The sequence below is a fragment of the Amblyraja radiata genome, chromosome 4 (genome assembly GCF_010909765.2).
Source record: "Amblyraja radiata isolate CabotCenter1 chromosome 4, sAmbRad1.1.pri, whole genome shotgun sequence".
Classification (NCBI taxonomy): domain Eukaryota; kingdom Metazoa; phylum Chordata; class Chondrichthyes; order Rajiformes; family Rajidae; genus Amblyraja; species Amblyraja radiata.
The window spans coordinates 81,397,102-81,422,241 of NC_045959.1; the positions used below are offsets into that span (position 1 = coordinate 81,397,102).

At 43.1% G+C, this 25,140-nt stretch overlaps 1 protein-coding gene across 3 annotated transcripts in view; it reads left to right on the forward strand.

The window, feature by feature from the left end:
- Positions 1-25,140, forward strand: part of ppp4r1 (protein phosphatase 4 regulatory subunit 1) — a 59,152-nt gene that overhangs the window by 21,379 nt on the left and 12,633 nt on the right. For all 3 annotated transcript variants that reach the window (XM_033019825.1, XM_033019826.1, XM_033019827.1), the window contains 10 exons: positions 1,840-1,905; positions 3,172-3,330; positions 7,685-7,827; positions 8,671-9,218; positions 12,440-12,618; positions 13,812-13,913; positions 17,795-17,881; positions 19,675-19,860; positions 21,329-21,490; positions 23,147-23,247. In XM_033019825.1, coding sequence (XP_032875716.1) covers positions 1,840-1,905; positions 3,172-3,330; positions 7,685-7,827; positions 8,671-9,218; positions 12,440-12,618; positions 13,812-13,913; positions 17,795-17,881; positions 19,675-19,860; positions 21,329-21,490; positions 23,147-23,247 — 1,733 coding nt within the window. The remainder of the gene's footprint in view (positions 1-1,839; positions 1,906-3,171; positions 3,331-7,684; positions 7,828-8,670; positions 9,219-12,439; positions 12,619-13,811; positions 13,914-17,794; positions 17,882-19,674; positions 19,861-21,328; positions 21,491-23,146; positions 23,248-25,140) is intronic.

The following is a 25,140-nucleotide window of genomic DNA, read 5'->3' on the forward strand; positions in this document are numbered from 1 at the left end:
TTCAATTAGGTTTAAGATAGTTATGGATCGGGACAGAGAGGGCCCACGTATTAAAATGCTCAACTGGGGTAAAGCCGACTCTGAGGGTATGAGAGAAGTTCTCGCTCAAGTTGACTGGAGCATGTTATTTGAGGGGAAAGGAATATCGGCCAAGTGCCGATGAAAGCTCAGGATACGTACGTCCCCGTTAGAGTGAAGGGCAAAACAGGCAAATTTAAGGAAGCTTGGCTGATGAGGGAAATTGAGGTATTGGTCAAAAACAAGAAGGATGCATGGGACAGGTATAGGCAGCTGGGATCAAGTGCATCCCTGGATGAGTTTTGGGAACTAAGGAGTAAACTGAAAAAAATCAGAAGTGCAAAAATCAGACGGGTAACTAGAGAGAGTGGGACCTCAGGAGTCAAAGCCACAAGAGATGGGCAAGGTCCTCAATGAGTATGTCTCCTCTGTATTTACCAAGGAGAAAGACAGTAGGATGGAGGAACTTGGGGCAGTCAATGAAAGTCTTGAGAGCAGTCAGTGTTACCGTCGAAGAAGTACTGAAGGCACTATCGTGTATAAAGGTAGACAAATCTCCAGGGCCTGATCAGATATGTCCGAGGACATTGTTACAAACCAGAGAGGGAATTGCAGGAACCCTGGTTAAAATTTACAAGTCAATAGACAATAGGTGCAGTAGTATGCCACTCGGCGATTCTAGCCAGCACCGCCATTCACTGTGATCATGGCTGACATCCACATTCAGTACCTCGTTCCTGCCTTCTCGTCATCCTTAAATAGAGGAGAGGTGCCAGAAGACTGGAGGGTGGCAAATGTTGTGCCTCTTTTCAAGAAGGGCTGCAGGGAAAATGCTGGAAACTATAGGCTGGTGAGCTGTAGTTGGAAAGTTACCAGAGATTATTCTGAGGGATATGTTATACAGGCATTTGGACGGGCAAGGGCTGATTAGAGATAGCATGGTAATGTAAGTGGGATGTCGTGTCTCACAAATCTGAGTTTTTTGAAGACGTGACCAAAAAGGTAGATGGGAGCAGAGTTGTAGATGTCGTGTACATGGATTTCAGCAAGGCATTTGACAAGGTTCCACATGGTAGGCTGCTCTGGAAGGTTAGATCTCATGGGATCCAGGAAGAGATGGCTGAATGGATAGCAAATTGGCTCCGTGGAAGGTTGCTTCTCAGACTGGAGGCCTGTGACTAGTGGTGTGCCTCAGGGTTCAGTGCTGTGCCCGTTACTGTTTGTCATCTACATCGATGATTTGGAGGAGAACATGAAGGGCAAGATTAGCAAGTTTGCTGATGATACAAACGTGGGTGGTTTTGCAGATAGTGAAGATGGTTGTGAAAGATTGCAGCAGGATCTGGATTGATTGGGCAGGTGGGCTGAGGAATGGTTGATGGAATTTAAAACAGACTGAGAGTGAGGGGAAAGGGAAACGACAGATATAGACGGTGATATAGAGAGATAGAACAAATGATTGAAAAATATACAAAAAAGTAATGATGATAAAGGAAACGGGCCATTGTTAGCTGTGAGTTGGCTGAAAACGAGTTACAGACAATGAGACTAAAAAACGGTGTTGGATACATGACTACTAGAAAAGTGAACTAAAATGTTCACTTTGATTGGATTGATGTATTCAAAAGAGAGTTAGATGTAGCTCAGGGCTAACAGATTCAAGGGATATGGGGAGAAAGCAGGAACAGGGTACTGATTTTGGATGATCAGCCATGATCATATTGAATGGCGGTGCTGGCTTGTTGGGCCGAATGGCCAACTCGTGCAACTATATTCCATGTTTAAGTTGATTTTATAAGAAGGTTTGACTTCTCTTTTCAGGTGTGTGCTGCCAATATTGGGGATATATCTAATGTTGTTGGTCGGGAAGCTACCGAAGAATTGCTGGTAAGTATCATAATCTGATGATTAACACAACATAGCAACTCCAACCTTTGACTATCAGGGGTACAAAAATAAATTTAAAGTGTTTTGACAAGTGTTCAAAATAATAATGTGCCAGGTATATTGTTATGAATAAGTAACAAGGTGAAGAGTTTTGCTGATCTTGACAAGCACTGTACAGTAGTTGAATCAACCCACTAGCAACAATGAATTCATTTACTTGCTGTTCACTTTTAATGAACACTGTTTTATGTAATGAGACAGCAATTTGTCAAGGTTATTTGTGCACCAACATAGTGTTAGTAAGCACTTCAAGAACAAATACTGACCATCGATACTGTTTCCTATGGCAGCTCTCGAGGATATATTTCTATTTTAATGGGCAATAAAAACTACTTTCAAAAGGTAGAATTAAGTAGGTTTTAGTGTTTTTTCCCATTTATTTGTTTCCTATTTCCTTCTTTTCCTCCCTTTCCCTAGAAGGCTCATCCTGGGGGTAAGGTTCAGCAGATGCCGCCAGCCTTCTGGTAATTACCTAAGGACCATCCTTAACGTGTGCACCTTGGCAGTGAGTGTCTGTAGGTTATTTGAGCAAGGCAAGAGTGAGGTTATTAAAGCTGATTTTGACCCCTGCCCCAACATGTGCCTTCAGTAGGGGTGGGAGGGAGTGGTAGAAATTGGATAGAACTTAGTGCCTCTGAAATTTTAGGCACTAAGAGCAATTGATGCACTACTCCTGCATTTGCCAAGATTGGAAAAACTAAGCAGAGACCAGTTTAAATACTGTATAATTTAAATGTATAGAGCTCCGTTTACATCTCGCATCATCACAGTTTGCTTTCCATATATTCCCTGCTGCTATTGTTGGGATATAATATAATCTAGTACATTTTGAAGTGTCAACTTTGTGAACTCTCTTTATTTTATTGTGCATTTTAGTTTCAAAGGATCCAATAGTTAAATCCAAGAAATGAACTTTGCACATGGCATTGAAACTCATTTTTAATCCCATAACCATTTTAAACATTCCCTATTCCTGGCATGCTGTTGAATTCTTTTGTATTTACCACTTAAACTTTAACATCAATTTTAAGTTATATTGTACTTGGGTCTGTTATTTTGTTGGAAACTCAGAATTTAATTTTGAAATGAATACTTTAATGCAGTTGAAATCTATAATTTCTGTGAATTATATTTTTGTATGCTACAGTCTCAAATGATGTGGCAACTATGATTGAAAATACTGTTTTCTTGGGTTTTTCTGTGTAGTTACCAAGGTTCTTCCAGCTATGCTCTGATAATGTGTGGGGAGTGCGGAAAGCATGTGCCGAATGCTTTATGGGTGTTTCTTGTGCAACCTCTCAGGAAGTTCGTAGAACAAAACTGTCTTCACTCTTCATTAATCTGATCAGCGACCCTTCACGTTGGGTAAGTTTAAAAAGTATTTTCTGTATATGGATGTTGTGAACATCAGAGGTAGGGAATGAAGTGACCACATTTGTTTTGCTGTTCTTGTTATGTGATTTCTCTGATTCCCATGTTCAATGATTTCCAGAGGCCATCCCATTCAGGATCTGTAGTTTTTTTAAATCTGTAAGACCAGATACAGTGACCTCCATAATGTTTGGGACAAAGATCCATCATTTATTTATTTGCTTCTGTACTCCACAATTTGAGATTTGTAATAGGAAAAAATCACATGTGGTTAAAGTGCACATTGTCAGATTTAATTAAAGGGTATTTTCATACATTTTGGTTTCACCAGGTAGAAATTACAGCAGTGTTTATACATAGTCTCCCCATTTCAGAACACCATAATGTTTGGGACACATGCCTTCATAGGTGTTTGTAATTACTCAGGTGTGTTTAAATGCCTCCTTAATGCAGGTATAAGAGAGCGCTCAGCGCCTAGTCTTTCCTCCAGTCTTTCCATCACCTTTGGAAACTTTTGTTGCTGTTTACCAACATGAGGACCAAAGTTGTGCCAATCAAAGTAAAAAAAGCCATTATGAGACTGAAACAAGAATAAAACTTAGAGACATCGGCCAAACCGTAGGCTTACCAAAATCAACTGTTTGGAACATCATTAAGACGAAAGAAAGCACTGGTGAGCTTACTAATCACAAAGGGACTGGCAGGCCAAGGAAGACCTCCACAGCTGATGACAGAAGAATTCTCTCTATAATAAAGAAAAATCCCCAAACACCTGTCTGACAGATCAGAAACACTCTTCAGGAGGCAGGTGTGGATTTGTCAATGACCATTGTAAGCAGAAGACTTCATGAACAGAAATACAGAGGCTACGCTGAAAAAAGCAAACCACTGGTTAGCCGCAAACATAGGATGGCCAGTTTACAGTGTGCATGTAGTACTTAAAAGAGCAACCACAGTTCTGGAAAAAGGTCTTGTGGACAGATGAGATGAAGATTAACATATCAGAGTGATGGCAAGAGCAAAGTATGGAGGAGAGAAGGAACTGCCCAAGATCCAAAGCATACCACGTCATCTGTGAAACACGGTGGTGGGGATGTTATGGCCTGGGCATGTATAGCTGCTGAAGGAACTGGCTCACTTATCTTCATTGATGATACAACTGCTAATGGTAGCAGCATAATGAATTCTGAGTTGTGTAGGCACATCCTATCTGCTCAAGTTCAAACAAATGCCTCCAAACTCATTCTACGGCAAGACAATGATCCCAAATCTGAAGAAGGGTTACGGCCCAAAACGTTGCCTATTTCCTTCGCCCCATTGGTGCTGCCGCACCCACTGAGTTTCTCCAGCAATTTTGTCTACCAATGATCCCAAGCATACTGCTAAAACAACACAGGAGTTTTTCAAAGCTACAAAATGGTAAATTCTTGAGTGGCCAAGTCAATCACCCGATCTGAACCCAACTGAGCATGCCTTTTATATGCTGAAGAGGACTAGCCCCCAAAACAAGCATAAGCTAAAGATGGCTGCACTACAGGCCTGGCAGAGCATCACCAGTGAAGACACCCAGCAACTCAAAGACTTCAAGCAGTCATTGCATGCAAAGGATATGCAACAAAATACTAAACGTGACTACTTTCATTTACATGACATTGCTGTGTCCCAAACATTATGGTGCCCTGAAATGGGGGGGACTATGTATAAACATTGCTGTAATTTCTACATGGTGAAACCAAGATGTTTAAAAATGGCCTTTATTAAAATCTGACGATGTGCACTTTGACAATATGTGATTTTTACTATTACAAATCTCCAATTGTGGAGTACAGAGGCAAATAAATAAATGATGGGTCTTTGTCCTAAACATTATGGAGGGCACTGTATGAGCTTCCAATTGACACCAAAACAGCTTTCCAATTTCTTCTATTTCCTGATGATTTTGATGATTGATTTTTTTTTAAGGAAGGATTTGTGGCTATCGCAGTTTCTACAACTCCCCAGTTTCGAGCCAATCTTTGTGGAAGCAGCCGCTATTATAGAGCCTCCTGATTTCTTGAAATTCAGCATAGATTTGGTGCCTTTAGCTTTGACTCTTGCTTCTTTTTAGGATTTAGTGTTCAATCAGGTTCCAGATTTCTGAGATGCATTTGTCTTATTCACAAAGCCAGCATTCCATGGAAGCCTAAATGGAAAATATCCTGTGCTTCATTCTTCCTGTGCAGAACAATATTGGAGATGTCCTGTAATAAAGTTCTTTCCATTTCCTCCAAAGTTGATGACAGGCAGTGAGGCTGGAACGGTGAGCGGAGAGATTCCAATAGTCAGAAGTAATTGTACGTATTTGATAAGGCAGAATTTCAGTCACCACAAAATTTATGAGGGAATTAGAAGAGAACCTGCCACGACCATTTTTCTTAAACTAACCAGATGTATGGATACTGATTTACAGAAGTATGCTCCATTGTGCAGTAATGCAGAAGCTTTTAGGTGGGCATTGAGAATTTTGGGATGACTTAACGTTTTAAAATGAACTTGGGTACATGCAGTATATATTTAGCATGCCCTAAAGAAAACTGATAGCTACAGTCAGTTTGAGGAAGAAAAATCAATTTTGATGTTGGCTTACTGTTCATTTTTCTTAATCTCTTTTAGCAACTAAGTGTGCACTGATAATGCATAATTTTAACTCACTCATGCTGGCATTTGTTGTTTGTTTCGAATTAGATTATTGAGCAGTGCAGCACAGGAACAGGTTCTTCAGTCCATTATGTCTGTACCATACAGGAGGATTAACTAAACTAATTATTTCTGCTTGCACGTGATCTGTATGCCTCCAGTCCCTGCATTTTCCGCCACCCCAGAAGAACATTCCAGGCACCTACAACTGTGTTTGAAAAAAAACTTGCTCCATACATCTCCTTTAAATCTTCCCCCCTCTTGACCGCAAAGCTATGCCCTCTGGTATTTGACATTTCCACCATTCCATCTATGGCTCTTATAATTTTATCAACTTTTATCAGGTCTCCCCTCTGTCTTTAACACTCTAGAGAAAACAATCCCAAATTGTCCCTGAGGTTATGGTGAGTCATCTTAATGGTCATGATAAACCAGTTTCCATTAAGCATAGTTAACTCTAAACATCTAAATATCTGTTGCGCTGCTACTAGTAAGAATTTCCTTGTTCTGTTTCGACCATATGACAATAAAACACTATTGACTCTTGACATTTATGCATTTTGTCTCAATCATCAGTTCCTATATCATCCATTCTTGATACTGATTCGGAACTTATGTTTTATTTTGTTCAAATTGCCTGCAAAGCCCATGCAATTTCCTAATCCCCAGTGGTTTTCATTCACTTTCCAGAGAGGGCAAACTAGTGGCAGAGGCAAATTAACTTGATCCTTTTCTCTCCTCTGTTCCTTTTGAATTGATCTCAAAGCTCGACTGAAGATTTTAATCAGCAATCCATTATGAAAATGAACAGTATTTTGGGACTTCAACAGCCTTCTGAAAGAATGTTCATATGATTAGATGCATTCCTTCTAAATTCCCACGCCAAAACTGCCACATATTACATCTGTTTTGAAGAATTGCTGCTTGATGTCCCTTTTGTGCAACCCTTCTCAATGCAACTGAAATAATGTTACATCAGTAAATTGAGAGTTTCCCAAGGATAACCTCACTGAGGTTGGTGGGTATATGGAATGAGCTGCCAGAGGAGGTAGTTGAGCCAGGTACTATAGCAGCATTTAAAAAACGATTGGACAGGTACATGGATTGGGAAAGATTGAGGGGATACATGTCAAACAATGTGCAAATGGGGCTAGCTTAGATGAGGATCTTGGTGGGCGGCATGGGCAATTTGGGACGAAGGGCTGTTTCTGTACCGTGTGACTGATTTTTTTTTTCAAATGAATATTTCTCAATGTAAAAGTTGGTATTGAAAATTCTTCTGGCCTTCATAATATAGCTGGCCTTATTGTAGGGAAGTATTAATTGTTTGCGGGCAGCACAGTAGTACAGCGGTAGAGTTGTTGCCTTACCGTTCCAGAGACCCGGGTTCGATCCTCACTACGGATGCTGTCTGTATGGAATTTGTACGTTCTCCTTGTGACCGTGTGGGTTTTCTCCAGGTGCTCCGGTTTCCTCCCACATTCCAAAGGCGTGCAGGTTTGTAGCTTTGGTTGAAATTGGCCCCAGTGTGTAGAATGGTGCTAGTGGACAGGGTGATCACTGGTCAATGCGGACTCAGTGGGCCAAAGGGCCTGTTTCAGCACTCTATCTCAAGTCTACATCTTGTGGGAATGTATTGGTGTTAATTTATTTTGTGCTCTGATACTCACAGGTTCGTCAAGCTGCCTTCCAGTCGTTGGGCCCTTTTATCTCAACCTTTGCAAACTCTTCTGCTGCTGGTCATTACTTCAAAGAGGAAGATGTGCCTTCTTCCACGAATGTACTGAAGAGTGAAGCAACTGAAAAGAATGACAGGTGTGTTGCGTAATAAATGTCTCAATGTACCAACTATGTTCTTGATAAGAGTAACCATCACTGGGTTTCCTGTACCTCTTAGTGGCCGTCTAGATCAATTTGAGGGTCATTTCATAAACCTAAATGAACCAATGCAGTTTAATAATAATCCAACTCGCCAAAAGAGCAGCACAGTGGAGCAGCAGTAGAGCTGCCTCCCTACAGTGCAAGAGATCCTGACTGTGGGTGCTGTCTATGGAGTTTGTACATTCTCCCTGTGACCGACTGGGTTTTCTCCGGGTGGTCCGGTTTCCTCCCACATTACAAAGACGTGCAGGTTACTTGGCTTTGTAAATTGCCCCCAGTGTGTAGAATATGGGTGATCACTGGTTGGCGTGAACTCGGTGGGCAGAAGGGCCTGTTTCCATGCTGCTTCTCTGAACTAAACTAAACTGTGCACATGTGATTTGAGTTTGTATTTCCTGCTTTATTGAGTCAATATGCTGATGTTCTAATCTAATGTTATTTATTATAGTGCGTCTATCTTGGGATTTATTTCAATGCTATTGATTGGTGTTCCTCGTTGATATTGATATTAGGCATCAAATTGTTTGCAAACGTCTCATTATTTGATATCGTCTCAACTTTCATAATTCAAGTGATATTTGAAATGCACAAAGCCTCTTTGTCCAGTGAATAACATTTTAATTATTAATGCTACTCAAGAGTTATAACCTGAAAGGTTAAGATTTTGGGGATGTGCTACATTACTTTATCAGGAAAGGTTTAAGCAGTGAACTAACTGCAGCATATTTAACTTTGTTATTAATTATTATTTGTAATATTCTTGTTTGTTCATCTTAGTTCAAAATGTGCAGCAGAACCAGAAAAAGTTGCAGGTGAAGCCACGGAACAAATTCCAGGCTGTGGCACTGTGGAGTCATTAAATAGAGATCCTGAACTCTCTCCGAAAGGTGAACTGAAGGGTGACAATGAATGGAGAAGTGATCTCCATCAAGATCAGACAGCATCATTGCAGTCGCACTCTGATTCCTACATATGCACTAAATCTCAATCAACTGAAGCAAACACAGTTTTCAATGAAAGTTGTTTGCCAAATTTACACTGCACACATTCAGCGCAATCTACACAAGAACCTTGGTCCAGTTCAGAAAAGAATGATGCTCCAGTGGACATGTACAACTCGTTCCATTATTGGAGGACTCCTATCCCGACAATAGATCTTGATTTGGAACTGGAGCCACTCCAATGTTCAGATAAGCAAGAAAGAAAAGATTCAACACAGACAGAAGCATCATTTGGTTGTCCAAGCTTTAGCACAGCTACCAGAAAAGAACTGGAAGAAATGTTGGAAAACCTGGAACCACACATAGATGATCCAGACGTCAAAGGTACAAATTTAGTTATCATTATTTGAGTGATTGTACCTAAGATGGGCAGGATCCAGAGAATTATATAATGAATCAGCAAAGACAAAAGCTACTTAGCCCATCTTTTTCTTGTAGTCCCTTCATTTTTGAACAATGCTATTGCTCTTTTCCCATCTGGAAATTAAGATTTGAATCAACTTAATAACCTGCCCTGCAAACTGTGCAGAGTATTCCTCTACTGTATTTATTGAATTATGTCTGATACGAGCATTCAAAAGCAGATGAAGAACGATTTGAACTGTATGTTCTATATTGAAACAAAGTTTATGATAACATAACTTGCCAAAGAGTTGGCGGTTTAATTTCAACAGAAATCCCTGTGCACTTATGGTTGCAAATTGATGTCATGAAAGTCAAGCAGTGAGCAAAAGAGTAAGAAAAGGTTGTTTTAGATTTAAGAATGAAAGCGAGAAAGAATTTTGCATTCTGCGGAGTCCAAATAAGACAGGAGTAGGGATGCTCAATTTTGAGCAAATCTCTGTGCTGATCTGGGCCAAGAATAGGCCAGTGGGAATAACTTGTTTAGTCCTTCTTGCTTTTGAAAGTGGGCATGGATGCGTTGGCCTAAAAGCCTGTTTCCATGCTGTATTGCTCTATGTCCATGATTCTTTGTGTAGGATTGAGTTGAACTGGGCAAACTTGTATGCCTTTACATTGAGAAGGTTCTAGGCTTTGGATATTTAAATGAGAGGATATTCTGAAGTAAATTGGGAATAGCTTTCCCATTTTAATGGGGCAATACAGTAAAGGAGGAGGCATAAATCCAGGATTATGAGCAAATGACACGTATGTGCCAGTTGCTCAAAAGCAAAGGCTATTGAAGTGTGCAGGTCAAAATGGTCACAATCTTGTACAGAAATGAGAAAAGTGTGTAGTGGACTTTATTGTATAGGAATTAGGGAAGCATTTCATCTTGAAATTATCTTTATACTTATAAAACTCTGCTCGTGTGTCTTTGTGTGTGTTTCACATCTCCTCTAAAACACGACGCGCTAACAGTGAAATGTTTACATATTCCGATGTTTACGCCATGATGTCAAAAACCACCTTATCTGAAAATTTCATGCATAAATATCGAGTTATTTATGAAAATATTCACAAATCTTAAATAACTGAGAAAATAAATGAGATGGTCTCGCTGATGACGTCACAATGGATCTGACAGCCTGCCTCCACTCGCGCTGCGAGTTACCTACCTGTTCTGTCTTCTGTACTTTTTGGCTTCTTAACTTTTATTTCTTTAAATTTGTCACTTAATGTTTTTAAACTGCTGCTCTGGTCGTGCTACGCGCTCTGCTGGGCTTCTTGAAGTTCTAGAACATGGCGGCTGCGGCGCAGATGAGGGTGCGGGGAAGGGCGCTAGGTAGGTCGAAGGTTGTCGTGGCGGCCATTACTCCCTCTGGGAGAGGCCGTCTATGGAGACCTGTGATTCCTCCGTCGATCGCAGGGACTCAGGGAATCGTGACGCCTTTTCTTCGCTGTTGATCCCGATCCTACCTGGCGATCTCTGGCCGTCACGGGGGACGACATCCTCTCCGTCTCCCCCGACCGATCGTCCGTCACGCGGGTGGGTGAGCTTTCCCCCCCCCCCCACCTCCTCTCCCCCCCCCCCACCTCCTCTCCCCCCCCCCCCCACCTCCTCTCCCCCCCCCCCCCACCTCCTCTCCCCCCCCCACCTCCTCTCCCCCCCCCACCTCCTCTCCCCCCCCACCACCTCCTCTCCCCCCCCCCCACCTCCTCTCCCCCCCCCCACCTCCTCTCCCCCCCCCCCTCCTCCTCTCCCCCCCCCACCTCCGCTCCCCCCCCCCCCACCTCCTCTCTCCCCCCCCACCCCTCTCTCTCCCCCCCCACCTCCTCTCCCCCCCCCACCTCCTCTCCCCCCCCCCACCTCCTCCCCCCCCCCCCCACCTCCTCTCCCCCCCCCCCCTCCTCCCCCCCCCCCCCCCCTCCTCTCCCCCCCCCCTCCTCTCCCCCCCCCTCCTCTCCCCCCCCTCCTCTCCCCCCCTCCTCTCCCCCCCCCCTCCTCTCCCTCTCCCCCCCCTCCTCATCCTCCCCCCTCCTCTCCCCCCCCCCTCTCCCCCCCCCCTCTCCTCCCCCCCCCCTCTCCTCCCCTCCCCTCTCCTCCCCTCTCCTCTCCTCCCCTCCCCTCTCCCTCCCCCCTCTTCCCCCCCCCTCCTCTCCCCCCCTGCTCTCCCTCTCCCCTCCTCTCCCTCCCCCCCCCTCCTCGCCCCCCCCCCTCCTCTCCCCCCCCCCTCCTCTCCCCCCCCCCTCCTCTCCCCCCCCTCCTCTCCCCCCCCTCCTCTCCCCCCCCTCCTCTTCCCCCCCAGCCCATGTCCTCCCCCCCCCCTCCTCTCCCCCCCCCCTCCTCTCCCCCTCCCCCCTCTCTCCTCTCCCCCCCCCCCCCCCTCCCCCCCCCCTCCTCCCCCCCCCCCCTTCCCCCCCTCCTCCTCTCCCCCCTCCTCTCCCCCCCCCCCCCTCCTCTTCTCCCCCCCTCCTCTTCTCCCCCCCCCCCTCCTCTCCCCCCCCCCCCCCCCTCCTCTCCCCCCCCCCTCCAGAGATTTGATCTGGCTTGAGTCTTTGAAGGCTACACATTAAATTATGTTGTAGTAGTTGATTCAAGAGGTGAATAAAGGCGTGTGTAAGTGATTTTAGAATTACAAGTTTAATGCTTATATAATGTGCATGGTTAACAAAGTTAAGATGAGGATTGAATGTCAAGATTCCAGTTCCAATTCCAGTTTGAACAAAGTAAAAATAGATAACCCTGAGTGGTAATGGTTGGGAATGGATAGTAGTGGTAGTCGTTTATGAATCATACTTTGTATAGTTTTGAGAGTGGTCACATAAGTAGCACACTTACGGGATTCACAACATGCTGGAGAACATTGTCTTTCTCTTTCTGTTTTCTCTTTCTCTCCTGGGAACAGAGCATTCTGTCCTCAATACATCCTGTCATTCAATGTAGTAATAACCAGTCTGTCTCTAATTGGGTTCCATGATATTTAATACACTTACCCAATGGTATTAAAATGTTTGAAATTGTTCATTGATTTTTTTAAACAACCTTATCGATTGTAAAATTTATACAAGGATTGTCTTGAAAATATAACACACATCTTTCCTTAAATTAGCAACAAGATCACAAAAGTAAGTGCAAAAATTACTTTATTTTTGTCTTGCAGCACAAGTGGATATTTTAACTGCTGCACTGCAAGCTTCGGATCTTGACTTTGAGGACGAAACATCTGTAGAGTCACTGTTTAATCCAACAAGGTTGCAAACGGAATCTGCTGCAGTTGATCCTAGAAGGGTTGAGCAAGACAATGTGCCTTTAACTGCTGACATTTCAGCCATTGTTGAGGTAGGGGAGCCGTCATGGGGTTTAGGACTTTGACTTTCTTTTAAATAAATGACCAACTGCATTGGCAAAATCCAGTGGTTGATCAAAGCTTAATTGTTTATTGATTAATTGTGGCTGTATATTGATCTGATTTTATAGTACAGGCACCTCACGTTTTACGGGGGGAGGAGGGAGGGGGGAGGGGGGAGTAAGGGCTTGAAAACAGCAAATCAAATTATGTGACTAGGTTGACAATTAAAATAAGGATAAATCACATCTGACAACGTTATAAAACTTTCCCTTCCATCTGTACAATTCATTACCTGAAGTAAGTGCATGATGCTAGACATTGGAGCATAAAACTAAGCAAATCACACGTTTATGCTCTATTTGGGAAAAATATATCCCAGAAGCAGATATATTTCAGCATAAAATGTAACAGGAAAGCATTTGAGATTTCTTTCTATTTAGCAATACTGAACTTTGAAAGCTGATGTGCAAGTTTGCCAGGCCTGAATCTAAACGCATTATTGTGAAAATAGGGGTGTGGAAATTAAACTTCAGCAGTAATTAAACAAAGTGTTATTCCAAAAGTGCGTAAAATGCAAGGTGCCTGTACACTAAAAGTAATGTGTTCATGTCGGGTGGCATTAAATTTGAAAAAGTAAAGTAGACCAGACAAAGCTAGATATGCATGGGGGCTGCCAATTATTTGATCACTCGTTCAGAAGCGACCATCATTTTCATTTAAAAATCAAACTCGTCTGTTCCAATGTCTTCCAGCTTTAATAATAACAATATTATGGGAAGAGAACAACCCCTAGGAAGTGTTCATTTATTGATGTATATATTTTCTATGCATTGTGTATAGATGAAATATCATAAGACTGTATTTACACACTTTATTTTGCACATAGGCATCTGAGGGGCTTTTTTTTTACACAAAGGGTGGTAGGTATATGAACCAGCTGCCTGAGGAGGTAGTTGAGGCAGGAAGTATAACAACATTTAAAATATATTTAGACGGTTACATGGATAGGAAAGGTTTAGAGGGATATGGGCCAAATGCGGTTGGGCTCGATAGCATAGATGATGTGGTATCTTGGTAGGCATGGGCAAGTTGGGCAGAAGGGCGTGTTCCCATGCTCTATAGCTCTGACTCTATCTAAGTTATTGTTTTATCAATATTGTTGGTTGTTTCCCTGTGTTTTCAGGAAGACTGTGTTAGTGATACAGTGCATATCGACCAATCACACATTGCACCACCCTTTTCTACAATGGTAACAGATGACCGCGTGTTTACCTACTTTGAGACGGTGAGGTTATGGAAAAAGAGATTGCGGAGTGCTGAAAGGTTTATGAAAATCTTAAATGGTGTGCTGAAAGAAAGATGATTTGTAAATTACCACCCTGACAAATTGGTAGCCAAGTAGTGCAGTTCTTGTTTGCGAGAGCTACCTGTTCCTGAAATCCAGATAGTCAGGGACTTCAGCTGTTGCTTCTCTGAGCACCTTCCCAAATTAAACATCTTGAAGCAAGGAGAAACAATTTCTCTGCATCCACTCAATGGACAGTGTAGGCAGCCAATTAATAGCTGCAAGCAGATGAAACTGGGCTGATTCTCTAAACATCCAGTGATGATCTAAAAGCATTAAGTAGCCTGTCGTCCTTGTTCGCTTTTGGCCCTACATTTGGTCTGCTCTCCCCTTCGACAAGATCAATGGCCAATCTTCCAATGAAGCTCCATTTGTAGCACACTTGCCATATCCCTTCATTCCCTTCATATCCAGAAATCTATTGATTGTAGTTTTGAATGATCTCATTGTGTGAGCTTCTTAACCCTTCAGGATAGCAAATTCTAATGATTCACTATCCTCTGAAGTTTCTAATAGTCTCTACTAAATGGCTTATTGCTTTATTCAGAGATTGTAACCTGTGGTTATTGACTCAACCAGGGAAACATCCTCCCTGCATTCACCCTGTTGAGCCCTGTAAAATGTTGTAAGTCTCTGAAATCTACCTAACCTTTGCATATAGGGCAGACATGCTATCCTCGGGGCGAACCTTTTGATTATTTATTGCAAGTAAATATTTTTGGGTAACAAGACCAAACCTGTACACTAGAGTCCAGGTCTGTTCTTGCGACGTCTTTAAATAATTGGCAAATGACACCTTTACGGGCTGCGGGTTTGCGGAGCGGAGAGGCGGCGTGCGTAGAGGCGGCAAGGCGGCAGTGAGGAGAACGGGCGCTGACTTTATCATCTGGAGCCTGGGAGCTCCAAACCGGCGCGGCCTTGTCGGCTTCGGCAGCCGCGGGCTCCAACCAAGAAGCGGCCGTTCCAAGTGGCCCAGCCGCCGAAAGGACGCTCCCGACGCCGGGGCAAGACCACCCGGTGAGAACGGCCAGGGACATCGGGCCTCCGTAGAGGCAACTGCGGTGGCCTCAATAGGCCTGACTTTGGGGAGAACATGGGGTGGGGACTGGACATTGTGCCTTCCTCCACAGTGCTATCCACTGTGGGGGGATGATTTTTTTTTGTCTAACTGTAGTATTGTAGGTCTGTGTCCAAGATGGCTGCCGTGAAGGGAGAGTGGACGCTGGCACGAATTGGTTGCCGCTGCTCCCTCTTCACACTGTGTTTTTGATTTTCTGTTTTTGGATTGAATTCTGTTTTAAATTTGTGTCATTGTGATGTCTTTAATTACTTGTTTTACTCCGATTATATGTTTTTATTCCGATTACTATGTAAGGTGTCCTTGAGATTTTGTATGAAAGGCGCCCATTAAATATAAAATTTATTATTATTATTATTACATTCATATTTCAATTTTCTTAAAATAAGGCCAATCTTTCAATTGCCGTTCTTGCTTATAATTAAAGTAACACAATATATAAATATTACATTTATTGTCATGTATAAGCGAGTTCGGTATTCCTACTGCGCATGCCCAGGTCATAGGTCACAAGCGAAAAACACTCTCGGCAGCATGGACATAGACCTGCGCCTCATCTGCAGCCAGATCGATCCTTAGTCTCCAGCGCCGCAATCGCTGCCGAACCACCACTGGACCATTCCCATCCCCTACCGAGTGCCACCCCCACCCCTCGTCCGGGGGTGGCGCCCCCAGGCCCACAGCCAGCGCAGTGAAGCAGTGCTAAATCCAGCTCAACTCTGCCTGTCTTGCCAGATTAACCTGCAGCCCTGCCTGGATTTACGGGAATGACGGCCCAGGCTCACAGCCAGCGTGGAGAAGCAGCGCTAAATCCAGCTCAACTCTGCCTGATAAACTACCAGCCCTACCTGGACTTACGGGAACGGCGGCCAGGCTCACAGCCAGCGCGGAGAAACAGCGCTAGCTCAACGGCTCCGGGCTGGTGTCCCGTCAGTCCAGGAAGGGCTGTCAGTTAACCCGGCAAGATAGGCAGAGTTGAGCTGGATTTAGCGCTGCTTCTCCGTGCCGGCTGTAAGCCTGGGCCGTCGTTCCCGTAAGTCCAGGCAGGGCTGGTAGGTTAACAGGCAGAGTTGAGCTGGATTTAGCGCTGCTTCTCTGCGCTGGCTATGGGCCTGAGGGCTCCGCTCCCGTCTGGCTCCCGACGTCTCTGGCTGATTGGGCAGCGATTGCGGCGCAGGAGACCCAGGATTGATTCTGGCTGCAGATAAGGCGCAGGTCTGTGTCCATGCCGCGGCACGGCTACCGAGAGTTTTTATCGCTTGTGACCTTTGACAAATCCCATGATTCCTTGCGTTTTTCAGAATACCCGAACTCATTATAAAGCAATCATTTGTTTATATGATTTATTTAGATTTTGAAGCATTTTCCATTTTGTATGCTGATTGCTTGTATTTAATTTGTTCTTGGAACCTGACGTTTTGCAAAATTAAAGCGTTTAATTTCATGTTTCATCAGAGGCAAGAGATGAGAGATCTCTGTAATTTGAGTGACACTAAAGTGAGTGGTTGAGCGAAGATGGTTGTCAAAAATTGGTGCAGAATTTGGTCAGTTGAGCAAGTGGGCTGCGGAATGGTTAATGGGGTTTTAATACAGAGATGTGCCAGGTGTTGATTTTTGAGAAGTCAAACCAGAGCAGGACCTATACAGTGAATGGCAGGGCTCTGGGGAGTATTGTAGAGCAGAGGGATCTAGGAGTACACATACATAATTCATTGAAAGTGGTGTCACAAGTAAATAGGATGCTCAAGAAGGATTTTGGCTCATTGGTCTTCAGATTATTGAGTGTAGAAGTTGGGAGGTCATGTTATAGTTGTACGGGACATTGGTGAGGCCACATTTAGAGTATTGATGAGGGCATGACGGTATATCTGATTTGTGTGGACTTTTAGTCAAGCATTTGTCAAGGTCCCACATGGGAGACTGATGCAAAGAGTTGGGATCCAGGGTAAATTGGTTAACTGGATTAAAAATTGTCCTCGCAGTAGGAAATAGATGGTTGTTTTTGTGATTTGGATGCTGGTGACAAGTGGTGTACCACAAGAATCGATGCTGGGACCTTTGCTATTATAATATATGTGAATGATTTGGATGTGGGAGACAAGATTAGTAAGTTTGTAGATGACACAGATTGGCGGGATTGTTAAGTGTCAAAGAAAGCCTTGGACTGCAGGGAGAAATCAACATGTTGGTGAAATGGGCTGAAAAATGGTAGATGGAGCTTAATCCAGACAAATGTGGGGGGCGATACCTTTATTGATTTTGCCTGGAATGGAGCAGTTCAGTTGTGAGGAGAGAGTGGAGAAGCTATGTCTGTCCTCCCTGAAGAGGAGACCGTTATGAGGGGATATGACTGAGCTATGTATATAAAATTATGAGGGGTGTAGATCGGGTAGACCGTAGGAAATATTCCCCGTAGGAAGAGATTCAGAGTATCATAAGGGGGACCACATTCATGCAGAGAGTGATAAGTACTTGGATTGAACTACCTGAGAAAATGGTTGAAGCTGGGTCACTGAAGGCATTTAAGCAGCTAGAGGATCATTTTTAATTAAGTGCTTGGAGATAGGATTAATGTGGAAGAGTGCCCAATGGTCATGGTGGATAAGTTGGGCTGGAAGGCCTATTCCTGTGCTGTACGATTTGATGTTTCGAATGTAGTCTTGCCCTTTTGTGTTCATATGTTCAGCGTTTTGGAATGTGCCCAAACCTCAGATTTGTTTCACTCTGTTGCTTCCCTCAATAGAATCTGGAAGGCAGACTTCAGTTCATCCAAGATAGTTCATGTAGAAGGCAAAGCAGCTTTGAAGACGATAAGAAATCTAAAATCCAGGTAATTCATGTTAGTGGGTAAAGATTAATAATAATAATAATAATGCTAAAGAATATTCTGCATCATTAACTGATTTTCATTCACCTGGCACAGTAGATGCCTGTTTTACTATGGTTAAATTTCCTAATCAAAGGTTGTGACTGGTGACCTTCCATAAATGTATACTGCAATGATGTGTAATTGGAAGTACTATGGCACTGGTTGGAAGGTGGCATTTGACAGGAGGTGGCAGTGCACTACTGACTAAGGAAGTCCTCGCTGCAGTAATGAGGGAGGCTATCCTAGAAGGCTTTTCAAATTAGTGCATATGGTAGTTTAAAAACAAAATTTAGGAATAAGCTTTGTGCTTTACAAACCTCCTAAAGACTGGGGGATAGGGGTACAGGTGTGTAGAAACAAGAAGCTTCAATGCTGGTTTACAAAAAAAAGACAGTGCTGGAGTAACTCTGCTGGTCAGGCAGCATCTGTGGAGAACATGGATGGGTGACATTCTGAGACTGGACCCTTTTTCAGACTGGTAGGAGCAGGCAAATCACAGAGTTGTAAACATAATAAGATTATAGTGATGAGGGATTTCCACTTCAAAATAACTGCAGTTGCCCTCACGTGAAAGGCTTACAGGGTGGAATTTTTAAAGTGCTCTTTAAATTCCAGATTAGATCCTTGGTACCAATTTACCGCTGAGTTAAAAGTAATCAGAGACTGCTTGCAAAATCCTTTGCAAAAGAGTGTTCCATAAATTCCTGACCCTGAGAATATTTGGTTTAAATTGGCAACCCATTACTTAAAAATGGACCCCATGAGGGGAAACTTCCACCTCCATGTTCACCCTGCCAACCCGCTCTGGATTTTGCATATTTCACATCTTCGAAGCTTCAGAATGTGCATGCCCATCTTGTCAAACCTTAAAGGTCAGATGCTGATTTACAAGAAAAGACACAAAGTATTTGAATAACTCAGCTGGTCAGGCAGCATCCTGGTGACATTTTGGGTCTGGACTAAAGGCAATTTGCTTGTTCCAGTTTTGTAAACCTTTGTTTCCAACATTTTAACATATTTCTTTAAATAAGAAAGCCATTACTGCGCATATAGTACTCCAAATGTGATCACACCAAAACCACATATGATTGAAGCTTCACGTACATTTGAATCCAATTCTTCCAGAATTAAGCATAAACAACTTGTTAGCCTTCCAAATATTTTGCTCTCTCACCATTAAAAAAAAAAAAGTAAAAATAAGCAATTTCTGCACTTTATTAGGCAATTCCCTGAACTTTACCCATTCACTTAACTTGATCACTTTGTCGTTTCCTGAAGTACCCTTCATAATTTTCTAGCGATCTGTGCCTGTTCCACAAATTTAGCAACCATACCTTTGCTGTCATCCAAATCAATTACATAAATTGTAAAAAGTTAAGGCACCAGCATAGATCCCTGTGATCACATCCTGCCAAGTATTTTGCAAATGCCCAAGTGGAAGTGAATGCAGGAGCATCCAGCCTATTTTTCTGGACAGCATTTGCCAGAATGTAATGATTGTGGCCTGAGGTCAGAAATGGGCAGTATGTAACATTGTTTTTCATTCCCATCTTGGTCTTTGATGAAATTATGCTCCTTTTATGCTATTAATTGTATTTTAGCACTTGAATGTGTACGACAAACTAAGCATTAACTGGATGTTCACAATACTTGTCTTAGCTTTAACCATTAATCATTAACTTTATTGTTGTATTGCAAGAACTAGAAGACTGATTTTCTTTTAAAACATTTTATTTTATTTTTAATGTGTCCAGGATGTTGTTCCACAAGCATTGCTAGATCAATACCTTTCAATGACTGATCCTTCACGTGCCCAGACTGTTGATACAGAGATTGCCAAGCACTGTGCCTACAGTCTCCCTGGTGTGGCGTTCACTTTAGGAAGGCAGAACTGGCATTGCCTGAAGAATACATACGAGACATTGGCCTCCGATATGCAGGTATAATAATGTCATCTTGAAAATAAATAGTTTTGTATGTATATACAATTTGCATTTGTCTTGATAGAAATAATTTTCCACTTATTTCTTTTCAACTGGCCTGAGAGCCTCGTCTATGGCCGGAGGTTGAGGGGAGACCTGCTCGAAGCATATAAAAGTATAAAAATTATGAGGTATAGATAAGGTGGGACCTTTTTCCCAGGATGGAAATGTCAAAGACTAGAGGGCAAAGATTTACAGTGAGAGGGGCAAAGTTAAAAGGAGATGTGCAAGCCACAGGGTGATGGATGCCAGGAATGCACTGCCGAGGATGGTGGTGGTGGAGGCAGATGCTAGTGGCATTTATGAGGCTTTTGGATGAGCCCGGAATGGAGGGGATATGGATTATGTGCAGACAGATAAGAGTTTGCTTCATGTTTGGTGCAAACATTGTAGGTCAAAGGGCTTGTTCCTGTACTGTTCTATGTTCTAGTTCAAAGGTGATTATTTGCATATACACCACATGAACCAGAATAATGAAATTCTTTCTTGCAGCAGCTTTACGGGTGGTTTAGTTTAGAGATAGTGTGGAAACAGACCGTTTGGCCCACCAAGTCCGTGCCGACCAGTGACCCCTGCACACAAACGCTATCCTACATACACGAGGGACAATTTACAATTTTCCCAAGTCCATTAACCTACAAACCTGTACTTCTTTGAAGTGTCGGCGGAAACTGGAGCTCCCAGGGAAAACACACAAAGGTCACGGGGAGAAAGTACATACTCCATGCAGACAGCACCGGTAGTCAGGATCGAACCCGGGTCTCTGGTCCTGTAAGGCAGCTACTCTACCACTGCATCACCGTGCTGCCCCAAATTTCCAGTCAAGGTCTGTGATAATTTCATAAAGGCATTTGAAAACTTTACTTGGTAAACACACAAACTAACTATCCTGTGTGAAATCAAGTTTAGCATTGTGGATGCACATGGCCATCTTTGAGAAGAATAAGTTTACTGGGTCCAGGAGTAGTCCTGCTTTAGCTTGGCTTCACTTGTTTTAGGATTGCCCTCACTCCTTCCTAACTCCAGCACTAACTGATAAGTACAATTTATCTGAAATAGGGTTGAGGAAAGGAAATCCATCTGAAATAGGGTTGAAAATGAATATAGATAAGGATCTGCAAGATAAGGTGCTCGTTTGCAAAAAAGACAATGTGCTGGAGTAACTCAACGGGTCGAGCAGCATCTCTGGATAACTTGAATAGGTGATGTTTGGGGTCTGGACTCCTCTCTAGAGTAGGGCCCCGACCTGAAATGTCAGCTATTCATGTTTTCCAGGGATGCTGCCTGACCCGCTGAGTTACTCCAACACTTTGGATAAAGGATAATCAGCATTGCAAACAATGGCTGAGATAAAATTATATATATTACGGTTTAGCACTGTGTACGTTATATGCTTGCTTTAAGTATGCCTGTTTTACATTTTTAGTGGAAAGTTCGACGGACTCTTGCTTTCTCCATTCACGATTTGGCAGTCATTCTGGGAGACGAGTTGACTGCAGCAGATTTAGTTCCCATTTTTAATGGTTTTTTAAAAGATCTTGATGAAGTACGAATAGGAGTCCTAAAACACTTATATGACTTCTTAAAGGTAATTTCTGAATTGTATTAATTTTAATCTGTTTATGCTCTCGGAAGCTGAAATGACTGGGTAGCAGAAGATTTCAATACTTTGTCTTTCTATATCTGCAACGTATGTTCAGTATCTCTTGTGTGGCTGAGATCGATATGGCTGCAGGGATCGAGTCAAAAATTACTTCATCCTCTGGCACTAGACCAGAGGACAAGAGTGCTATATTTCAATACTAAATTGAGATTTTCAATTTAGAGAGCTGAGGGAAGAGAAAAAAACAATTAATATAACATAAAAATCATGGATTAATGAGGATTTCATATTGATCCAATTAAATTTAGTGATCCTTGACCATCTGTATCAGTTGTGCAGCAAGGATACAAGCCTACCAAGTCCACGCCAGCCATCTACACTCATTGCATTTTCCAGCTTTGTTTATTTAGTTTAGTTTAGAAATACAGTTGAAACAGGTCCTTCAGCTCACCGTGTCCATGCCAACTAGCAACCCCCGCATGCTAACACTATCCTACGTACTCTAGGGACAATGTACAATTTTACCAAGCAAATTGGCCTACAAACCTGTACGTCTTTGGCACGTGGGAGGAAACTGGAGAAAACCCATGCAGATCACGATGAGAACGTGCAAACTCCGTACAGACAGCAGCCATTGGCAGGGTGGAACCTGGGTATCCGACTGTACAACAGCAACTCTACCACCTTGACGCTGTAGTTTTCTTTACCATGTCATTTAGTTGGTTATTTTTAATGTAAGGGAACCACCTCCACCACTCCCTTGGGTACTGGTTCAAAGAAGGGGACATTAAGTATGAACATATTGAACCCCATGCACATTTTTCAGCCGCTTCACCTGCGACAAGTCCACACATGGCCAGATGGCCAATTACAGGGGAATTCCTAATATTACTGGAATGACATCTCAGCCATGAATCAAAGCCTTCATAAAATGAGAATGTGAAAATGTGTGGAGCAAAATAAACTGTGTGGGGGGGAAAATCAGAATGCTGTGATTTCCACGCCTTCCCCCCCAACCTAAATTATGGCTAGCTGGACTGCACCACTATTACACTTGAGCTTGTAAATGCTTGCACATTAGTACTGAGTCAGTATGGGGGGAAAAGTAATCCACTCGCCAATAAATATTCGCTGAGTATTTAAGTATTGTTAGTAGACTAAGTTAATAACTGCTAGCAAATTTGAATTAGTAGATAGTTCAATGGTACTTAAAGAATGTTACCTTACAATGGTACTGAAGAATTTCATTATTCTATCTGGGACATATGACAATAAAACTCTCTTCTTTGGTACTTGCATTGTGTACCAAAGTACCGTGATTTATTTGCATGCAATTCAGTGACAATCCTACTATACATTTGGCACCATCATACTAAGTACAATAGTGTAAGGTAGCAGACCACATTGAGTCAGTACACAAGAGTTGCCATGTTTTGGGTGCCATCTCGTACCCCTCAAGTCATAGATGAATTTGTAAACTTTAAATATTGAACTCATTTTTGAGAACTCATTTTGAAAACTTGAGTATTTTAATATCTGCACTAGTGAAATGTAGCTTTTATTTCATTGTTTATTATTGTAAGGGGATACTTATTCCTTTCAAATTGTTTGTCTTCAAATTATTTTTGTTTTGTTCCACAGTTGCTTCAAACAGAAAAAAGAAGGGAGTACCTTTCTCAGCTCCAAGAATTTATGGTAACAGATAACAGCAGGAATTGGCGCTTCAGAGCTGATCTTTCCGAGTATGTGCTTCTACGAACAAATATTTGAACATTCAGTAACTTAGATGTATTTTTCACTCGGCATGAGTGCACTTATTTTGAACATATGTGTAGTCAAAGTCAATTTTATTCGTCACAAACACCTGAAGGTGCAGTGAAATGTTTGAATATAAATTCGAACAATTTCGAATAGTGCTAAACTTTTGCATGTAATTGGAGCTGCACTGATCCAAGTTTTTGGAGCCTTCCAACATTTCAGATTGCCTGGTAGTTAGGTTTTGGAATATAGGTGGTGAGTTGTTCACTATCACTATCCAGCTTCAAACGTGTTAGAATTGCCAGGTTGTGTGTGTATTGGGGCCGATGAAATTGATTTTGGTCCTTAGTTGGTTTCAGGATGTCGGTGATGTTAAATGAAATTAGTTAAACCCCTGAATATCCTTACACCAATCTAGCACTAACTTTTGGAGTCCATAATCTATGCATACATAACTAAAACTCTCACCTTGTTATCTTCCGGTTTGCATTGTTTTTGCATATGTGCAAAAACGGTACATGATAGCGCTACAATTTTTCGCCACCTTACCATTCTTCTGTGCTCCAAGTGCAACAAATTTTGTTCCGATTGGTGGTATATTTTAAAAGTTATTAAGGTTTAAAAAATCTTAAAAACCGGGCATGCACAGATTGGTCTCCTCTCCTGTGTGTCACCGCTGGGATGGCGATGCCCCTTCCTGCACAATCGCCGCACTGATTGGCCGCGTCCGCTGTCGGACACCGGCGGCGCCCGCCTCTGCCCGGCATATCTTCCGGTCGGCGCAGCCTTCGATCGGCGCGGCCTCTGGTCAGATGAGCGGCAACCTCGAGATCCTGGGATGGTGAGGAGAGAGAATGGGGGTAATTGAGGGAGAGGAGGGGGAACGGAGGGAGAGGGGGGAAAATGGGGGAGGTGAGGAGGGACACTGGGGGGATTGAGGGAGAGGAGGGGGAGGGAAAGTGGGGGAGGTGAGGAGGGACACTGAGGGAGAGGGAGGGGAAAGGGGGAGGTGAGGAGGGAGTGTGGGGGAGGAGGGGGAATAGAGGGAGAGGAGGGGGGAGGTGGGGAGTGGGAAATAGAGGAAGAGGAGGGCAGTGGGGGAGGTTGATGATAGAGTGATCGGAGGAGGGTAGGGAGGGGAGATGAGTTATTGCGGGAGGGAGTGACGGGGTAGGGGAAAAGGGAGGGAGGGATTGGGGGAGGGAAGGAGGAGAGGGAAAAAGAGGGAGGGGAAGGGAGTGCTGGGGATGAGGGGAAATGAGTCACGCCTGCGCATTTGGGGGCTATGGGTGAGTGGCGGAATATTGCGTTGGGGAACCAGGCCTCCAGTGTGACAGAGACCCAACGGGTCCCACTTAGTCTAGTATATGATACAATTTAAATTACATATGTAAATCAGGGGTGTAGGAAAGAACTGCAGATGCTGGTTTAAATCGATGGTAGACACAAAATGCTGGAGTAACTCAGCGGGTCAGGCAGCATCCCTGGAGAGAAGGAATGAGTGACGTTTCAGGTCGAGATCCTTCTTTTGTCACCCATTCCTTCTCTCCAGAGATGCTGCCTGACCCGCTGAGTTACTCCAGCATTTTGTGTAAATCAGGGGTGTTCAGTGTAACTTTTTAAAAAGCAAACCTGTTTGATAAATGAAATGATATTGGAGGGAATATAGTCGATACAGTAGTTGTTTAGTTGTTGAACTATTTGACACAGGTTGTTGGAGGAAAATTTAGGTGTTTCCATTACAAACACAGCTGACAGCATATAATGAAAGGCTCTGGTAAGTAACAAGGAGGGTTATAATAGACTTCAAAGTTTAAGATCAGTCAAATGAACTAGGGAATACATTTTGACTGTATCATTTGAAGTGGGTGAGCAGA